Source organism: Anomaloglossus baeobatrachus, chromosome 10 (assembly GCF_048569485.1).
Source record: "Anomaloglossus baeobatrachus isolate aAnoBae1 chromosome 10, aAnoBae1.hap1, whole genome shotgun sequence".
Lineage (NCBI taxonomy): Eukaryota > Metazoa > Chordata > Amphibia > Anura > Aromobatidae > Anomaloglossus > Anomaloglossus baeobatrachus.
The window spans coordinates 69,910,271-69,930,897 of record NC_134362.1 but is presented as its reverse complement, the minus strand read 5'-3'; the positions used below and the strand labels follow the sequence as shown (position 1 = coordinate 69,930,897).

Here is a 20,627-nt window from a genome sequence, read left to right as displayed (position 1 = left end):
AGCATGCTGCACAAGAGGAGGGGCACACCAGGGAACATGTAAAGGAAGGCCCTGATGATAGGGAGAGGAGTCACCACCTGAACTCACCTGTTGCTGATCCCTGAGCTCCCTAACATCCCTGTACGGGTCATTACCCCGTGTTTGACCATGTGCTTAGACCCTGGCTGACCCTGAACTAGCCCTGTCTAGTGGGTGGGCCACCAAGATGCTAGCCTTACTTTCATTATAAAGACAACACAAGGAAGCGGAACAAACAAGGCAAACAGATCAACATAGAACTCCAATTCTTCTCCAGAGACAGATTCCACCGCATGTGCTGGAACAATCACCACTGCTTCCTCCAAAGACAGCTCCTTCTAAAGTCAGCTTAGAATGAACTATAGCCGACATAGTGAGGAGTGGATACTTACAGCAGAAGGAAGTGGCTGCAGCTGAAATGACAACTACCTGTCACAAGCAGGATAGAAAGAACGCTTAACCCCTTCAGCACCGGATGGAATTAAATAAGCTTCAACTCAGAGTAAATGACGAACGGGCACTAAAGAGGATCAGCGATCAACTAAATGCTGTGACCCTTTGTTCCCAGATCCCCCGAGGTCACATCAGTCCGTAACACACTCGTGACACTAATGACGATCAACTTGCTTTACTATAGCATCACAAATGCAGAAACAACTGCAATGTTTTGACCCCTAGAGTCTGGATTTTTTCCAGCTTGACAAAGAACCAGACTTATACTAGAGGTTGAAACATTGCTGTTGTTTCTGTATTTGTGATGCTACAATAAAGCAAGTTGATCGTCATTGGAAGTTGAAGCTGCCTTCATTTACTAAGTTAAATATTTGTCAGATCCAGATACTTACGGGGGTATATGATCTATCAAAATATGTAAGGGTTAGTGTCACGATGACTTGGATAATGGGGAATCGGGGCTCCTATACTGTACCTCAAGCTAGAGGGCCTCATGCTATCTCTAGTCTCAGAGATACTCCTAATGGTGGAGAGGTCTGAGTCTCCTTCCTATAATAAAAATAATAAGCTGCACACTAACCACTATAAAAATATAAACATGAAAAATGGTAAACCATTACTGCTATAGGAATACTATGAACAATGAAAAATACATTTAGCTATCTGGAAAAAATGAAATACATGAAAAATGGTATTGCAAAACTGCTATGAATATTTGAAAATAATAATAAATGTATTGATCAATGCAATGGAGCCCGAAACCAACGACAAGGTAATCTCTAATTTTTCGGGAACCTAACCTTAATGCCTCTATGTGCTATTAAAAATCTGCAAGTATGGGCAGACAGGCTCCTGGCTATATAGGATCATGACTAGAGTCTGGTAATAGGGCGGGGTTCTTGGTTCTCAGTCAGAAGAAACTGCATACTAATCAGAAAAAAGACTGACTGGAACACCTATGTGTGTGAATTAGGTGCTAGCCTAAAAATACATGACTATAATAAAGATAATAAGCTTCACACTAACCACTATCTATATGTATAAGAGCCATTGTGATTACTCGCTAATCCTGGCCCTGCACTTTACCACACGCGGCTCCACCCCCCGCCCCCATTACTACATGCGGCTCTGCCCCCCACGCCAATTACCACATGTGGCTCTGCCCCCTCCCATTACCACACACGGCTCCACCCCCCTCCGATTACCACACACGGCTCCGCCCCCCACCCATTACCACACGCAGCTACGCCCGACCATCCATTACCACATGCAGCTACGCCCCCCCGCCCAATACACACACAGCTCTGCTACATCCACACTCTAAACCCCTCCTGACCCCACACATAAACTTCACCTCATCCAGCACCATGTCAACCAGCACAACAGAGTCCTGCATACACTGAGGAACTGATCATGTGACCCTTGACTCCTCCCCTCCATGTGTAGTGTAGTGTCACGGTGATTAACCTGTCACAATGATTGACCCTTATACCCCCAACCAGCCGGGAAACCCACCAATATTCAACTCTGCAGTGTAGTGCCACAGTGATTAACCCTTACACCCCAGCTGTATACAGCTAGCTGTATACAGATCAAGTGGCTGTATACCCTTGGGGGGGAGCTGTGTACCCTATTTGGGGAAGGACAGCTGTATACCATTGGGGGGAGGAGAGCTGTATACCCTTGAAGGGACAGCTGTGTACCCTTGTGGAGGAGGATAGCTGTATACCTTAGGGGGAGAAGAACTGTATACCCTTAGGGGGTAGGTGAGCTGTATACCCTTGGTGGGAGGGGAGCTGTATACCCTTGGGGGAAGAGAGCTGTATACCCTTGGGAGGAAGAGAGCTGTATACCCTTTGGGGGAAGGACAGCTGTATACTCTTGGAAGGAGAACAGCCGTATACCTTTGGGGGAGCTATATACCAGGGAGGTGAGAAGTATACCCTTGAGGGGGACAGCTGTATACCTTTGGGGGGAGCTATATACCAGGGAGGTGAACTGCAAACCTTTGGGGGGAGAAGAGCTGTATACCCTTGGGGGAAAGCTGTATACCCTGGGGGGGGAGCTGTATACCCACAGCAGAGTCCTGCATACACTGAGGAGCTGATCATAAAGGGTGTGCCGAGCGTTAGCTGGCTGGTAACAGCTAGTAAAAATATAAACATGAAAAATGGTAAAGCATTACTGCTATAGGGATACTATGATAATATATAATAGCACATAGGGAGGCATTAAGGTTAGGTTCCCGAAAAATTAGAGATTACCTTGTCGTTGGTTTCGGGCTCATTTGCATTGAGCTTGAAAACCACTCTCTACTACTTTCCAATATTCATAGCAGTTTTGCAATACCATTTTTCATGTATTTCATTTTTTCCAGATAGCTAAATGTATTTTTCATTGTTCATAGTACCCCTATAGCAGTAATGCTTTACCATTTTTCATGTTTATATTTTTATAGTTGTTAGTGTGCAGCTTATTATCTTTATTATAGTCATGTATTTTTAGGCTAGCACCTAATTCACACACGTAGGTGTTCCTGTCAGTCTTTTTTCTGAGTCTCCTTCCTGGCCCTGCTCCTGATCAGTCCTGATCTAAATCTCCTTCCCCCTGGGAGGGACGGGACAGGAGTGTTTTGAAACCACAGAAAAAGACAAGCAACAGAAAAAACAAATCTTTTGCACACAAACACATACACACATACATACACGATAAGATAATAAGAGACTCAGGAAAGGAGGAAAGCAAGAACAGGAAGGGAGTACAAATCTTCGGGGGTAAGCTCCACAACCAAGCAAAAAACACCACTAAACTTTCGCTAGAGAGAGTCTGGGACACCACACCTCACAGACCAACACAGAATAAACTATAGCTGGCATGGGTAGAAGGGTTCCAACAGTATAAATAGGAGGGGAGCAGATGTGATAGGTCTCCCCACAACATGAGACCAAAGGAGCCAGCAGACTAGCAGAAATTAACTCTTGCTAGCCTGCCTATGAATCAGCACACAGCAAGTCGATGCCTGAGTCTGCCTGTGTTGATCCCCGACACCAGAAAAAACGTCGGGGGGAGTGTCAGAATCTGCAAACTGAACAGTGCCCATGACAATTGGTGAAGTTTGTGCAAAACTCTGTGTGACAGTCACACAAAGTAGGGGGAATCCAATGAAAGAAGTTATAATGGAGGTCTTGCAGCTCTAGCAGTGCATGAATGTACTGGGTCACATGGCATTGTACAGTACAAAAAAGCAATGTGGCAATGATTTAAGGTCCGCAGTGCTGTGCATTCTTGGAGTAAGGTGCATTCATTGATTTGACAGTAATATAAGCAGCAACAGCAGAGAAAATCAGTCAATGGTCTAAAATTGTGTTCTTTAACCATTTGTGGTGCTCAAGTCCTGAGTCAGCAGAATATTAGAGTGCCATGTGTGAGAGTGTGGCCATGGAGGAAATTCATGAGCCTGCTCTGTACTGCCATCTAGTGGAAACGTGTATTAAAGTCAGAAACTCGGTATAAAATTCTTCCCCATTATCCTCACTGCCTCTCTGAAGAGGCAGTTTGCATATTTAATTTCCCAAGGCATTATGGTCTCCTCATACTGGCATACCAGACCTGGCATGTTACTCTCCAGAAGGAGAAAGCTTATTCCCTTATATCCCGGCCTTAGCCTCTCATTTATGCAAATCAGATCTCATACTTTGCACTGATGAGGGGCAATATTCCAAAACACCACAATGCCTACAAATTGAGATTCTCGTTTTGGCTAACATCCTAAGTCATATGGCAAGACTTGTTAAAAAGTCGATATTGACTTTTAGGATTACTGCTTCCAATAGGCGGCACTTGAGGTCAAGTCCTCTTCCTCTCTGAAGAGGCAATTTCCATCATTACTGGACACAAAGTATCTTTACTCAATATTTTAGAGGGCAAAAATCATAAAATATTATATTTTGTAAATATGCATTCACATTCATAAGTAAATATATCTCCCCTATAAATAGAGGAGGCTGCTTGTCTGGTGCTGGCTGCCAGGCTTTAACATAGTTCTGACAGCTATATAGATACTTCTTTATTTCAGTTCATGCTGCCCGAGCCATAGAACTAGAATGAGGTGTCTTAATAGACTAGTCTTGGAGTTCGGTCCCTGTCAGTTATCTGTCCTGCTTTCTACTACATTGTGTAATATAGATCTTTGCACTGATGGAGCCTTCCATGGTTGGGGCAGCAGGAACCACCCAACAGGGTTTAGTTACTGTTTTGTATGGCTGGCTGCAACTTTAGTTCCCAGGCTTTATAACCAATAAGACCTTTAAAACATTGTTCTCAAGATCTTTCTTCAAAACTGCACCACTCTTTTGTCTACTGGTTTCCAGTTTCCCAATGGAGGGCAGTGCGCTCCTGAAGGTTGACACTTTGGGCTGACAGCATGGCCATTCCTTTGGTCTAGCTAGGCACTCTCCCATGATGCTAGTGTGATGGTGGGATATGGTGTACTGTGTATCATGTTGTTTAGGGTCGTATTTTAGGCGTGGTTCACTGTTCATTATTTGTATTGCTTGTGTGTACATTGTATTGTCTGTAGGTAATCACCCCCTGTAGTGTTTGTCCCTAGGTGTGGGGGGAGGTGGGCCTGGAATCCACCTAACCTCTTTGCTTTCCGGGGGGGATGAGGCAGTCTGTTTGAGAACTTAAAGAGAGAAGGAACAAGATTGATCCTCCGGAAGGGAAAAGCTGAGGCTGCGGCCAGTATGCCAGAGAGACTGTGAGAAACCCCCATTTGCCTGGAAAAAGACTGCTGGAGGATTGTGACTGATCCCCGGGAGATTTATGCCATTACTGGACTATATTCATGCTTCATTACTAATTTTACCCTTTGTATGGTGGATTATTTGATGGACATTCTGTATTGCATGGAACAAATATGCTTTGGATTGTACAGCCATCTCTCGCTCTGTTGATTGTGTGATATGGGAGAAGGACCCCATCACAGCTAGAAGGCTCCTCTCACTGGTGTGGAACGCTCTGGTGATCACTCTCTTAGCCATGTGTAAGTTATGGGATTGTTATTGGATCTTCTTTATGTGATTTGTCTGGTCTCTGGTGCCCCTGCCCTGTCCAATGGTTTTATGCCGATTTGGCTATACGTTTTTACATACCTTGTCAGGACATAGGCGCCATATTTGTTAGCCAGCCACCTATGACTATTCATGACTTTTTGTCCCTGCTAAGATTACCTCCCCACTTGGGGTGTTTGTCACCTTTGCTCCCCCACTTATATGTGGTACTTCACCTTGTCCGCTATTAGCACCATATATATATTTTTTGTAACGATTGAAACCCAATTTTTAAAAAAACTTATATAATAAAGCTTTTTGATGTTTTATATGAACAGCCTTTGTAAGCTCCAGTTCTTTCTTCTTTTTATGTGCCTTATGGAGTGGCGTTGATTCTGACGCGAGATGTGCTTTGGTTCAATGTTTTTGTGTATTAGAGGATCACAGTAGCATTGAAGTCTGCTGGATCCAGCAATCCAGAGCTTGCAAAGCTGTGTAGCAAAAAGCTTTTAAGAACTGCGTTCACTGCCTAGGAAACTGGCCACCTTTGATAGACTGTACAGGTTATCGTTAACCTACGCCATGAACAATACATAATGGAATTGAAAATACTTCTGTTTTTGAGAACGGGGAGAATTTTTCATAAGTATATAGCAAGTGTGCTTGTGTTTGCAAACAATTCAGTTTTTGGAATATTTCCACCTAATACTGGAGATAGTGGAGGTGCTTATGTAAGAAGAGACTGCTTACACTGCTGTCCAACATGTCAATCTGAACTAATACTGGAGATACCAGGGGTGCTGAGGTAAGAAGAGACTGCTTACACTGCTGTCCAACATGTCAATCTGAACTAATACTGGAGATACAAGAGGAGCTGAGGTAAGCAGAGGCTGTTCACACTGATGTCCAATATGTCAACCTGACCTAATACTGGAGATACCAGGGATGCTGAGGTAAGAAGAGGCTGCTCACTCTGCTGTCCACCCTGTCTATCTGATCTAATACTGGAGATACAAGGGGAGCTGAGGTAAGCAGAGGCTGCTCACATTGCTGTCCAACATGTCAATCTGAACTAATACTGGAGATACCAGGGGTGCTGAGGTAAGAAGAGGCTTCTCACACTGCTGTCCAACATGTTAATCTCAAGTAATACTGGACCTACCAGGGGTACTGTGTTAAGACAATGCTTCTCACACTGCTAAGTACCCTATCTGTCTGATCTAATTGTTATGATTGTGTAAATAAATAAAATACTGCAACCGACCAAGCTGGTTCCTGTACAGACTAGCAATTCAGACCCCGCAGTCCCTAGTGGTTCCTGCGTGGACTGGAATAACCCTGACCACAGACTAAACAATGGCAACTCACAACTATGTTGCCTGAAAGGCCTTTAAGCAGTTCATGTTCCTCCAAAGGAACCGGAGGGCAGAGGAGAGTTCAATATACCTACAGAAAAGGAGTGCTGAGATAGAAAAGGTTTCTACAGGGAGTAAAAATAAACCACAAAATTCCAAATGAAACGATAAAGTATGCACTGCTATAGAGTATGCAGCCTACTACCTGACTAAAAACAGAAGATAGGCGCAGGGTGAAAAGCATAAACAGCACAGAGAGGTATCCTAGATCGTCAACGGCAGTATGGCTGAACATCAAAAATAAGAATATCACCAGAAAAAATTACCAGCAGGGGGAATGTATTTATAGCTGCAACTGAAAGGTGACTGAAAAGATTTAAGAGTAAATGAATACATCTGTTAACCTAAAAGACTAAAGCAAGGATAACAGATAATAAAAACCCAGATCCAAGGTGTATCTGCTGTAGCTCAGTGGACCGATAAACTGTTCTAAATTTCTGATTTAATACTGAAAATACAAGAGGAGTGCTGAGGTAAGAAGAGGCTGCTCACACTGCTGTCTACCCTGTCTATCTGATCTAATACTGGAGATTCCAAGGGTGATGAGGTAAGAAGAGGCTACTCACACTGCTGTCCACCCTGTCTATTTGCTCTAATACTAAAGATACCATGTGTACTGAGATAATAAGTGGCTTCTCACACTACTGCCCACCCTGTCTAACTTATCTAAATTTATCATTTAATACTGAAGATACTAGGGGTGTTGAGGTAAGAAAAGGCTGCTCACACTGTTGTCTGCCATATTTATTTGATCTAATACTGGAGATACCAAGCGTGCTGAGGTAAGCAGAGGCTGCTCACACTGCTGTTTTCCATGTCTTTTTGAACATTGAACTGCGGATGTGACCAAGAGATAGCTTGACAATACTACATATAGGGTATCTCTCTGTCAATAGACCTTCTTACTGTACTTGCTCACAGACACCTGCTCTATTAACATTCTAAGGCGGGCTTTGCACATTACGACATCGCAGGTGCGATGTCGGTGGGGTCATGTCGAAAGTGACGCACTTCCTGCGTTGCTCTCGACATCGTAGTGTGTAAATCCTAGATGATACAATTAACGAGCGCAAAAACGTTGTAATCATATCATCGGTGTAGCGTTGGCGAATTCCATAATTATGCTGACGCGATGGTCCGATGTTGTTCCTCGCTCTTGCGGCAGCACACATCGCTGTGTGTGAAGTCACAGGAGTGAGGAACATCTGCTACCTGCGTCACTGCGGCTCCCGTCGGCTATGCGGAAGGAAGGAGGTGGGAGGGATGTTTACATCCCACTCATCTCCGCCCCTCCGCTCCTATTGGCCGCTTGCCATGTGACGTTGCAGTGACGCCGCACGACCCGCCCCCTTAATAAGGAGGCGGTTCGCCGGCCAGAGCGACGTCGCAGGGCAGGTGAGTGCATGTGAAGCTGCCGTAGCAATAATATTTGCTACAGCAGCTATCACAATGATATCGCAGCTGCGACGGGGGCGGGGACTATCGCGCTCGGCATCGCAGCATCGGCTTGCGATGTCGCAGAGTGCAAAGTACCCCTAAGATCTGGTTTCTGTCAGTGTAAAAAACAATGGACATTTTCTTATTAACGCAAAAATGATTTACTAATTATATGTACTTAGGAATTTATTTTTAAGAAAATTGCATTTAATTATTCATTTTGTTCTTTACTCAAAAAAAAAACCTTTAAATATTCTCAGTTGAGCAGTTAAATTACGTCTGGCAGCAGTGTGAAGCAAAGATGATGTGTACTACAGATAGCGACAGCAGATTGTTTATAAAAGTTTTTTTTTACATATACAGTCATATGAAAAAGTTTGGGCACCCCTATTAATGTTAACCTTTTTTCTTTATAACAATTTGGGTTTTTGCAACAGCTATTCCAGTTTCATATATCTAATAACTGATGGACTGAGTAATATTTCTGGATTGAAATGAGGTTTATTGTACTAACAGAAAATGTGCAATCCGCATTTAAACAAAATTTGACCGGTGCAAAAGTATGGGCACCTCAACATAAAAGTGACATTAATATTTTGTAGATCCTCCTTTTGCAAAAATAACAGCCTCTAGTCGCTTCCTGTAGCTTTTAATGAAGGTATATTTCACCATTCTTGTTTACAAAACAATTCCAGTTCAGTTAAGTTTGATGCCCGCCGAGCATGGACAGCCTCTTCAAATCATCCCACAGATGTTCAATGATATTCAGGTCTGGGGACTGGGATGGCCATTCCAGAACATTGTAATTGTTCCTCTGCATGAATGCCTGAGTAGATTTGGAGCGGTGTTTTGGATCATTGTCTTGCTGAAATATCCATCCCCTGCGTAACTTCAACTTTGTCACTGATTCTTGCACATTATTGTCAAGAATCTGCTGATACTGAGTTGAATCCATGCGACCCTCAACTTTAACAAGATTCCCGGTGCCGGCATTGGCCACACAGCCCCAAAGCATGATGGAACCTCCACCAAATTTTACTGTGGGTAGCAAGTGCTTTTCTTGGAATACCGTGTTTTTTTGCCTCCATGCATAACGCCTTTTTGTATGACCAAACAACTCAATCTTTGTTTCATCAGTCCACAGGACCTTCTTCCAAAATGTAACTGACTTGTCCAAATGTGCTTTTGCATACCTCAGGCGACTCTGTTTGTGGTGTGCTTGCAGAAACGGCTCCTTTCGCATCACTCTCCCATACAGCTTCTCCTTGTGCAAAGTGCGCTGTATTGTTGACCGATGCACATTGACACCATCTGCAACAAGATGATGCTGCAGGTCTTTGGAGGTGGTCTGTGGATTGTCCTTGACTGTTCTCACCATTGTTCTTCTCTGCCTTTCTGATATTTTTCTTGGCCTGCCACTTCTGGGCTTAACAAGAACTGTACCTGTGTTCTTCCATTTCCTTACTATGTTCCTCACAGTGGAAACTGACAGTTTAAATCTCTGAGACAACTTTTTGTATCCTTCCCCTGAACAACTATGTTGAATATTTTTTGTTTTCAGATCATTTGAGAGTTGTTTTGAGGAGCCCATGATGCCACTCTTCATAGGAGATTCAAATAGGATAACAACTTGCAAGTGGCCACCTTAAATATCTTTTCTCATGATTGGATACACCTGCCTATGCAGTTCAAAGCTCAATGAGGTTACAAAACCAATTTAGTGCTTTAGTAAGTCAGTAAAAAGTAGTTAGGAGTGTTCAAATCAAGACATTGATAAGGGTGTCCATACTTTTGCACCGGTCAAATTTTGTTTAAATGCGGATTGCACATTTTCTGTTAGTACAATAAACCTCATTTCAATCCAGAAATATTACTGAGTCCATCAGTTATTAGATATATATAAGACTGAAATAGCTGTTGCAAAACCCCAAATTGTTATAAAGAAAAAAGGTTAACATTAATAGGGGTGCCCAAACTTTTTCATATGACTATATATATATATATATATATATTTATATTTATATATTTTTTTTTCTTACTAATTTTAAGTCATGTTGTTTAACAGATATTTTTTTTATATATATATATATATATATATATATATATAAAATAGTATAACATAAAATTAGTCCAAAATTAGTATGCAAATATGCAAATTTACCTTAGATTTAAATTGTGATTTATTAAAAAAAAAAACCAACATTATTATACAAAGGAGGCATTTATCCAATAGATTGATCATGGAATGTTGTTGTAACAAAATATGCTCATAGAACCAATAGTTCTTTGTTATTATTCCCTTATGTCTCCTTACAAATTATTGAAAGATTGCAGCTTTTATTATCTATCCCTTTTGGAATCCAGTCAAATCTCAAAATCTAGGAGCCTAAAAATTATCCAAATAATGCAAAATTTCTAATGTCACCTATTATTGCTTGTAAAGTCATCTCCGCCAATCAGAATTGTTCTATTTACCATTAGTAAGGATGTCCACACATACTGTAGGTGTCATCCATACCTTTCAATTAGATGACAATCCATGGTGGCACTGTACAGTCCTTGACAGAAGTTCTGTTGCTTATCCATGTTATGTAAATAATAGCTAATAACCTGACTTTAGATTCATCCTTTGGTTTCATAAATTACTCTTTTGAATGCTGAAACCCTCCCACATTTGGCTTTGGTTATGAAAATAAAGTTGCTGCAAAGCTGAAATATTGATCATTGTCACCTTGTCATATAATGCACCCAATCCTAGTTTACATCCTCACCTGTGCTCACTAAATAATCGGTTAATTAGTGGGTGTGTGGATAAGCGACAGAACTTCTGTCAGGGACTGTATATGACTGATGTAGGGGAGAAGATCTTGGATCCTTTGGAGGTAATTAGAATTGTTTCTTTACTGGGATCAACACCAAGTTCTAAAGATCCAAATGCATGGAGTAATCAGGAAATATTATCGGCCAAAAGAGCCTTTGGCCGACAGTTCTCATGTAAAGTCAGCCTAAGACCCCAATAACTCCTGCATAGGTTGCCCTACTAGTAGCCCGATAAGAGTCACTCACAAGAACAGCTTTGACCCTGACAGCCCAAAAATGTATTAATGGATTGGCAATTTATTTGATTGGCCAACATAAACCGTAATACTACGGTATATGTACTTTGCAGCTGCGGGGAGGTGGAGGTACGGACATTTAACCAGCATGAGCAGAAAACTACAAACAAAAAAATAGGACCTCTGATGAAAGGACAATGGTCCAATTTGTGTTTTGTTAATGGGCAGTTGGTAATGCAGATACCAAGTGAAGCACCAAAAGTTTTATCGACATTTGTCAGTATCAGCCTTACAACTATTCTACTTGATATTGATAAAGGTGAACTTAATGATCATGTTATAAAGACACATTTAATTTATTTTATTCTTTTCCAAGCTTTACAAAATAATCGTGTAAGTTTCCATAGAACAATCTGGTCATAGTGTCCTTCCTTAAAGTTTCTACCATTTTCCATTTTATCATATTTAGTATTTTTTTTTTATTTATAGCGGCCTTAAATGAACCTGATAGATGCCGAATTATCAACTATTCTAGTTTGTTGGATTGTTAAAGGTTAAAGGGAATCTGTCAGGTGATTTTCTAGTACAATACTAATGTTATCTTTAAATAGGGCTTAAGGAGACCTTACAGGATCTGTACGTTTTATTGCTCTAGGTTATCCTGTTATCTTGTTGTAAGCTACAGAGAATTAAGTTTGATGTTGTAGCTAGTCAAGTATATGTAAATACAAATTACTCCCTCCTCCCATTTCTCAATGTTGGCATCAGTGAAAGTAAATCTGAACTCAATTTGCCCCGCGCTCCCCACCCATATTCCCTCCTACCTCTCAGCAGTGATAGTGAATGCACTAGGAGGTGGGTGGGGGGACCAGTGAATATGCAAATTGCATTTACATGCACTTGACTAGTGTGCAGGAGACACTGAATTCTATGGAGCTTACAACAAGATAACAGGATGAAGTAGAGCAATAAAACTTACCCTGAAAGGTCTCCTTAAGCCCTATTTAAAGACAACATTAGTATTGTACTATAAAATCCCTTGACAGATTATCTTTTAAAAACCACCAAATGAAATCTGTTCCCAATTTTTGAATTAGAATGTTTTCATATTTTCTGATTAATCACACATAAATTAAATTAATTTAACTATATATTCAGACGCTGTCAATGAGGGAAGTACAAATAGTATAGTTACCTATATCTACACCAGTACTTATATTGCCTAAGAGACATGGACAACTATCTACCTTATATCAGAGGCTAGACTTACTATATGTATATTGGACTAGAAAAGTCTCCTTCAACTATATTCATGCTGCTACTCCATACACAGGAATATTAAAGGCATATTGACCTACTGTGGGTACGTGTCAAATAAAACCCTATAATTTAAAACCCCCACGTCCTACAAACATATTCCTGCCTCCGGACACTGACACACACTGTTTAAGAAAACATTAGTCCTTTATTTGATAGGATGTGATCACTTGCCCAAAGAGATGACACTCTAAATTCACAGGCTTGGTCAGTTTTGACGAGGCACAGTAGGGAAGGGGCCCAGGAAAGAGTCCAATCTCACAGAACGAGCCTTCTCCCCCTGCGGTGCTGAGGTGTTTATCCCTCCCGCTGATGATGTTTTGCATATAAGCTGCCATCAGCCCATTGGAGGCCGCCATATGGCAAGGCGTGATGACATCACAGTGTGTTCCGGAGAAAGATGTGGTTGAAATTTTAGAGGAAAAGGAGATAATTGTGGCTCCCGGCTACATCTAATCATACTGCACAGAACTCGCTGTCTCAGTAGAAGATGACGAACTATCTCACTCACAGTTTGTATACAAAGATGCACGCTCCTAATAGTGAGCGGGCGGAGAGCGCAGGTACAACAGCACGATGATGATGGTGAGAGTGGCAAGCGCTGAGCTTGTTATGTTGAACAGTCGTGCCGTCTTTGCATCTTCTACAGCCCCGGTGAGGTCATTCAAGAGTTTTTTGTCTCTGACCTAAATAGAAAGAAAATAAAAGTTAACAGTCAAAAATTGAGAGTTCTTAGAATGCAAGTGAAAAAAAGGTTAGTCTAGAGACACTTTAAAAAGAATTTCACTAGGATCAACTAGAACATCAACGTGTGATCTGTGGGTGCCTACAAGGACCTTAGAGCCAAGATGTTTCCAGGGTTTATTCTGACATCAGTACATGTGGCTTATGCATGGTATGGTGCATTGGCACTTCTGATGACCATTGGTGGTCCCATGGAGTTGAAGCCCAAGAGCCATATATTATCCTACAGGTAGACCATCAGACCGTGGAAAAAGCAGATAGGACCATAGCTCCAAAATCAAGCTTAGTGTCAACATTGCAGAAATTGTTTTCTCACCCTAACTGTCTGAAATAATAATGGAAATTCATTGTTCCTAATAGCACTACTCACAGAAGACTGTCCCCACATAAGATAAGCTCTTTGAGATGACCACCCCTGACCTTGCAGTCTCCATAAAAGAGCTCTGATCACATAAAAGTGCCCAAGGTATAGTTATTGCCCAAACAAATGAGCCAGCTGCAATTCTCTACCTCCCTGGTCCTCCATGGCTTTGTACTCCACAAAATGAAGCCATGCCTTCCTGTGCCAATCACTGGGGTCGAAGATCAGCGCTGGAGAAGACATATCAGGCGGTAAAGAGGTGCATTTTGCATTCCAGGTCAGAAGCAGAACATTGTTGAACCATCTCATTGAATCTTGGACTTGGTCAGCATTGGTTGGGTAGCCAAGAACCACATAAAAGAGGCTCAGGACTTCGCTATGCCAGCTTATATTTTTTGGTCTAGTTTAGCTTCAACCTCTGTACTCATATATCCATTCTGTGCAGAATAAAGAGTATGTATTATTTTGAGGATTCAAACATATTAAACTAGTTTTCTAGAGGACTTTTTTTTTCCATGCAGCAGCTGGTCAGTGTGCTGTCTTACAGTACCAGTCAATAGTTTGGACACACCATTTCATGCAATGGATTTTCATGCTATTTTTGGAATGTGCACATTGTAGATTCAGACTGAAGGCAGAAAACCCACAAAAGAAGACATATTGAAACAAGGAGTGAAGAAACATGTGTGAAAGAAACCAGAATAGTTGTTACACCTTAGATTTCTCAAAGTGTCCCTTTTTACTCTGGTGACAGTTTTACACTCACTGCCATTCTCTCAAGCAGCTTCATCAGGGAATGGCTTCCAATGAACAGCTTTGTTCAGTTATGCTTCGTGAAGAGTTCAATTGTCAAATCACCGGCCTTCACAAAGGGTTTGCAACCATCAGGTCTGTTTTGCAGAGGCAGTGTTGTTGCACATTTACAGTACATACAGCACAATTGTTTTAGGTCAAAATATGTCAGGAAGCACTCAACTAAGTAAAGAGACTCAACAGTCCATCATTGCTTTAAGTCATGAAGGTCAGTTATTCCAGAATATTGCTAAAACCTTGAAGGTATTCTTAAGTGTAGCCATGAAAACCATAAATTGTTATGATGAAATTGCTCTCTTGAGAACCATCACAGGAAATGAAGACCAAAATGATCTTTGCTGCAGAGGATAAGTTCATCAGTTACCAGACTCAGCAACTGCAAATTGACAGCACGTTAGATAATATCTATGTATCATTTATGAGGACTACTAAGTAGCAGAGCAAGGACATCTCAGATGGACTGTCCAAGGGAGACTGCGAGAAGCAAACCTTTATGGTTGAAATCCTGCAAAAAAGTCAGTACTGAGGACCACAAACAAGAAGTAGAGACTTGTTTGGGCAACCCCCCCCCCCTTAAGAACTGGACAGTATATCAGTGGAAATCTGTACTGTCAAAATTATAAATTTTTGGTACCAACCGTCATGTTTTTGTGAGATTGTTTCTACATGTGAGCTGCCCACTGTTACGCATGAAGGAGAAGGTGTGATGATGTGGGGGAGCTTTGTTGGTGACCCTGTTGGTGATTGACTCCAAATTCAGGGCACACTTACCCAGCATGGCTACCACATTGCATTCTGCAATAACCATCTAGTTTGCACTTAGTATAACCATAATTTGTTTTGCAAAAAGCTAATGACCTAAATCACACCTCCAGTCTATGTAAGGACTATGTGACCAAGAAGGAGAGGGATGGAGCACTGTGTCAGATGAGAGGGCCTCCACAATCATACGACTTCAAGCTAATTGAGTTGGTTTGGGATGAGTTGGATGCAGATTGAAGGCAAAGCAGTGATCAAGTGCTCAGCACCTCTGAGAACTCCTTCAAGATTGTTGGAAAGACATTCCAGGTGATAGCTGATTAATCTGTTTGACAGAATACCAAGAGGGTGTAAAACTGTTATCAGAGTAAAATGGGGGTACTTTGATGAATCTAAGGTATAACACATATTGTGGTTGGTTTCACAAGTGTTTCTTTACTCATTGTTTCCATGTATGCACCTTTATGGTTTGCTGCCTTCAGTCTGAATCTGCAATGTGCACATTCCAATAAGAATAAGGAAAAACATTGTCTGAACTGGTATTTCCAAACTTTTGACTGGTACTATATAATGATACTAGGTTCTCTTCAGCACAGGGAGGAAAATAAGTAGCTATCTTCATGGGAAAGTATACAATAGTATGGTACTTTTTTATTTTTTTAAGAGATGAGAATAACCCTTTAAGCCATGCTAATGTATAAAGATTATGTGTTTTATGTTATAGACCTAGGGTAGTTGTTATACTTTTTGATTATTTTTTAATGTAGAAAAACTGTTGTTTGTCAATAATTTTTGGTTAATTTGTCAATGTTGTTCAGTGTTTCCGGATACTTTTAAGGTTTGGCTGAGTTCTGTATCGACTAATGTAAAAAATTGCTCACCTTCAGAGAGTAGGCCAGCGCGATGAAGCCCAGGCAGCAGAAGTTCAGGTAGACAAAGTTGAAGATGGACCATAGGTAATAATCATTTACCTCGGTTGTCTCAGGGGAAATCTCTATGACTGTAACCGCAGGTCCACTTTTACCGGTGGCCACAGACACTGTCCCTGGAGGAGGCTTGGTCTTCTTCTTGTCACGCTCCAAGGTGTGTTTACATTGTGGTAGGTGCCACGTACCTTCAACTTTATATGCTTTATTTTCCATTTCTCATAGAAGGAAGGCAAGCAAAGTGAGTGCTATTTCTATCGAGGAGGCCCAGAGCCCAAGCCTGCTCACGAGGAGCAAAAGCGGCTAGAGACAAAAGAAAACCACAGAGAAAAGATATAAGTGCATCTCTATATTGAGATGAATGCAAGACAGACCATTCTGTAGTGTTTACCATTGCCCAACCAGTGATATTAAAGTCATCTAGGACATTCAATATTCATTGTATAACTTCATATTTAAAGAGAATATGTAATTAGAAAATTATTATTTTTTTTAAATCAGATTTTTGTGTTAAAGCTCTGTTGTTAAATTTGTTGGCTTTTTTTCTGTATTATTAATCTTTATTAAAAATAAAATAAATATAAATCTTGCAATTTTAACATTGGCCACTTGGGCTTTTTTTGCACTCTAACGTCCTGTTGTTTCAGGAAACAACACATGTATATAGCCACGATGAAAAGACTCTGACCCTATCTTTTATATTAAAACATCTAATGAGCAGGGACGTAACTACTATATGTGCAGGGGTTGCAATCGCATTGAAGCCTAGGAAGCCCAAAAAGTCCCTTTGGCCTAGATGAAAAAGACCAATACTATTGAAGACTTGCAATAATTAGGGACGTCATTGTGGCTTTTGCAGTGGGGCCCATAGCCTTGCTAATGAGCTTGTGCAAAGGTCATTGTGATCAGTGGGGGAGCAGGGTCAGGTGTCACATTGCCTATTGTGTTCCTGTATTATCAGCTGTGTATAGAGGTGTTATAACATAAACAAAAACTCCTAAAACTTAATATTTAATATTTTAATTAAAAAGGGGGGGAACCCCACATCCAATATATTAAAGATAAAAAAGAGATATAATACACAAGGGGGCTGACCCTAGTAGACCCTTTTACTGCCCCTACCTTGCAGCACAGTTGGTGTCCCCGCTCACCGTTGACTTTTGCTTAGTGACCCTATTATTCCCTATAGGGAATAATAGGGTCACTAGGCAAAAGTCAACGGTGAGCGGGGGAGCCAACTGCGCAGGTAATAGGGCGCCGACCTCCGCTGCAAGGTAGGGGCAGTAAAAGTGCCTACTAGGGTCAGCCCCCTTGTGTATTTTTCCTATTTCTTATCTTTATTATATTGGATGTGGGGTTCCCCCCCTTTTTAATTAAATATTAGGTTTTAGGAGTTTTTTGTTTATGTTATACTTGATGTACTTCTATTTATATTCAATTTCACTTTGTATAAAGGTGTTACTTGTTATTGTAATCCTGCCTCTGATGATAAAGAAACTGCTGAAAATTCTTCCTGAATGGACAGGAAGTATGTGTCTAAAAGGTTCCAGTGTCCACTGTGAAAATTACAAGATTACTTCATTTTGTTTTTGTTTGTTCCTTTTTAGAGATCATGATATGGAAAAAAATTATATGCAACACAAAAAACTGAATTAATATCAATAGGTAATTTGCTAATATTAAAGGGTTTGTCCACTACTTTTACATTGATAGCCTACCCTAAGAATAGGTCATCAATATCTGATTGTCCGGGGTCTGACACCTGGAACCCCTGCCGATCAGCTGTTTTTGGTGTTTTTTCCGGCAGCAGGAAGTACTCCATTCCGGTATTGCCCTGTTTTCTGATAGGGGCCGCGTCTGAGTACTGCACATCCGCCTCCATTCTGGCAGCCGAAAATGCTCAGACCCGGAGCTTCCCCATTAACTGACGGCAGACGTTGCTGGATACTGCACCTCCGCCTCCTAATAGAAGGCAGATGTGCAGTACTCAGACGCGGCCGCTATCAGTAAACAGGGCAACTCCGTAACTGAGCACTTTCTGCTGCCGGCAGCGGCGCTGAAAACAGTTGATCGTTGGGGGTGCCGGGAGTCAGACCTCGGCCAATCAGGCCTTGAAGACCTATCCTAAGGATAGGAAATCAACGTAAACATAGTGGACAACCCCTTTATCTAGAAGCAGCATTACCAATATGTCCCATTTTTGTAGCCAATGGAGAAAAGATTGGAAGTTTAGTTTGGTTATGTGACATGTGCAAGGTCAAGGAAAATACAGGAAAGTGCATTGGGTGACAGGAAGAACAGCAGAGTGACCTGGGACAGGTTCACATAGCAAGATGTAATTAATTACTAATATCCCCATAACAGTAGTAAATGTCAATGACTTAGACGCATATTTCCACCTGATGAGTAGCCAAAGCAATTGGCAGGTCGGAGCCTTCTGTTAGAGAGTGAAGAATGGACCTGTTTGTTTCTCTCTTGCCATAACTAGTTCTTTGCCCTCCTTTCTGTCCCTCGTCTCCCCCCATCGCCTATACCCCATCTCCCAGTTCTGCAGTATGATCCTGCAGCACACATCCATTCTTTGTTTTGCTTTGGGCACTGCAGGAGAAATCTTAACTTGTCAATAACCCGCAGCTTATTGCACTGCGCCCAACAGAATGGAGATCATTGATCCGTATCTATCACCAGATCCCAATGTTCGCAGCCTCTCGCTGCATTCAACAGACGTTCACAGCATCTCCCGTACCAGAAAGACATCAGAGGATGCGAGATACCCCAGAGCATCATATAGTCACCAGCAATAACATTTAATTGAAAGTATCGAGCTGTGTCCAAAGTGTGTCGCGGCGATTACACCCTGGTAAACAACAGACCCCCATCTTCACCGAAAAAAATACTCAAAGCAATAACTACAACACCGAATGATTATTGCAAAGCACTGCAGCAATTTACAAGGACACCGGTCTGCATTTCATGGATTTTCTGCATTGGGTATCAGTATGACCCCTGCAGATCATCACACTGTCTTTGCCCTTTGGTATCATCTTGCACTAAGATGCTGTGGTTATCAGCTGGGTCCCTACTCACCTCGCAGGGCTCTGGTTAGGACCACTCTGACCGCCTGTCCGTGACAAGTGGGTACCCCCAGGGAGAGAGAGCAGATAGGAACAGCTGCATGTCTTAAAACAAGAGACCGTCTGTATCAGACAGACTATAGAGGAGGGAGGAGGATAAAGGGGGTGTCCGAGGAGCTGGAAAGAGCGAAAGAAAGGAAGGAGGAGCAGTAAGGAGGGATAGGACGGGGGAGTCCATAGAAAGAGATTCATGTAAACACTTAATGAGCAGTGCTGCCCTTTAAGAAACATTGCATACATGAATGGCTTAAATAAGGGATGGCGGGGGGGGGGGGGGGGGATATCAGGACATTAAGTAAGTTGACCTCTATGTATCCCATAGGGAACAATTCTGCAATTCTGGACGATCTGCCAGTTCCAACATTTGTACCAACTAATGGCTTCTGCCACTTCTCAGTGATGCCATGCATGGATGAGCAGACAGCAGGTATACATTACTGCTGCCTGTGCAGGAATCTACACAATACTGCAACGTCTGTCTCCTGCAGGCAACAATGACAATCCCCGGTAGCCCCGCTGCTTGTCCAAGCAGGCATAGCCGCAGGGGAAGCAGGAGGGAGCCAGCAGCAGCCACAAATCATGTCACCGCGGCACGCCGAGCCAGTCACAATCACACAAATAGTTGTCAGCTGCCAAATTTCAACCACTGCTGACGATCTATGTTATTTTTTTATAGCTCGGATGTACAGAAATTTAATAACTCACTGAGGTTTAGTTTTCTTATCTCTGATGTATTAAAGAAGCCAGATGAAACCTGCAAAAACCCAATCGCCCACATCACTAACTGTTGCCATTGTTGTGTTTTGGTTATGTAGAAGGCCAAGCATGATTATACTATCTTGAAATACCCCACTTACATCTGAAGTGGCCGCAAGTCCTCGGGTCCGGAGACCCTCAAGCCACGGAACCCCGGATCCGAGCAGTTCGACTGCTGCTGGGCCGGCATATAGAAGGCCAACCATGATTATACTATCTTAATAACCGTGGCATTTCTTGATACTGAAAATATAAGGAGATACTCCAGCTCACCCTTCTTCACCCCTGAATCCACAACCGACGCACGGAAAACGCCCTGACCCGGGAAAAGCAAATTCAAAAGGAGGGATCCAGCGTCTCAAGGAGAATGGGAGACGTTTTAAAAAA

At 41.9% G+C, this 20,627-nt stretch overlaps 1 protein-coding gene across 1 annotated transcript; it reads right to left on the bottom strand.

Moving 5' to 3' along the window:
• Positions 1–10,536: 10,536 nt before the first annotated feature.
• On the bottom strand, positions 10,537–19,580 carry IFITM10 (interferon induced transmembrane protein 10). Its single transcript, XM_075326395.1, has 3 exons — positions 19,438–19,580; positions 16,306–16,653; positions 10,537–13,433 (listed from the first exon to the last, which is right to left on the bottom strand). The coding sequence occupies exons 2-3, from the start codon at positions 16,564–16,566 to the stop codon at positions 13,284–13,286; spliced, it is 411 nt and encodes a 136-aa protein (XP_075182510.1). The 5' UTR covers positions 16,567–16,653; positions 19,438–19,580; the 3' UTR covers positions 10,537–13,283.
• Positions 19,581–20,627: the final 1,047 nt, after the last annotated feature.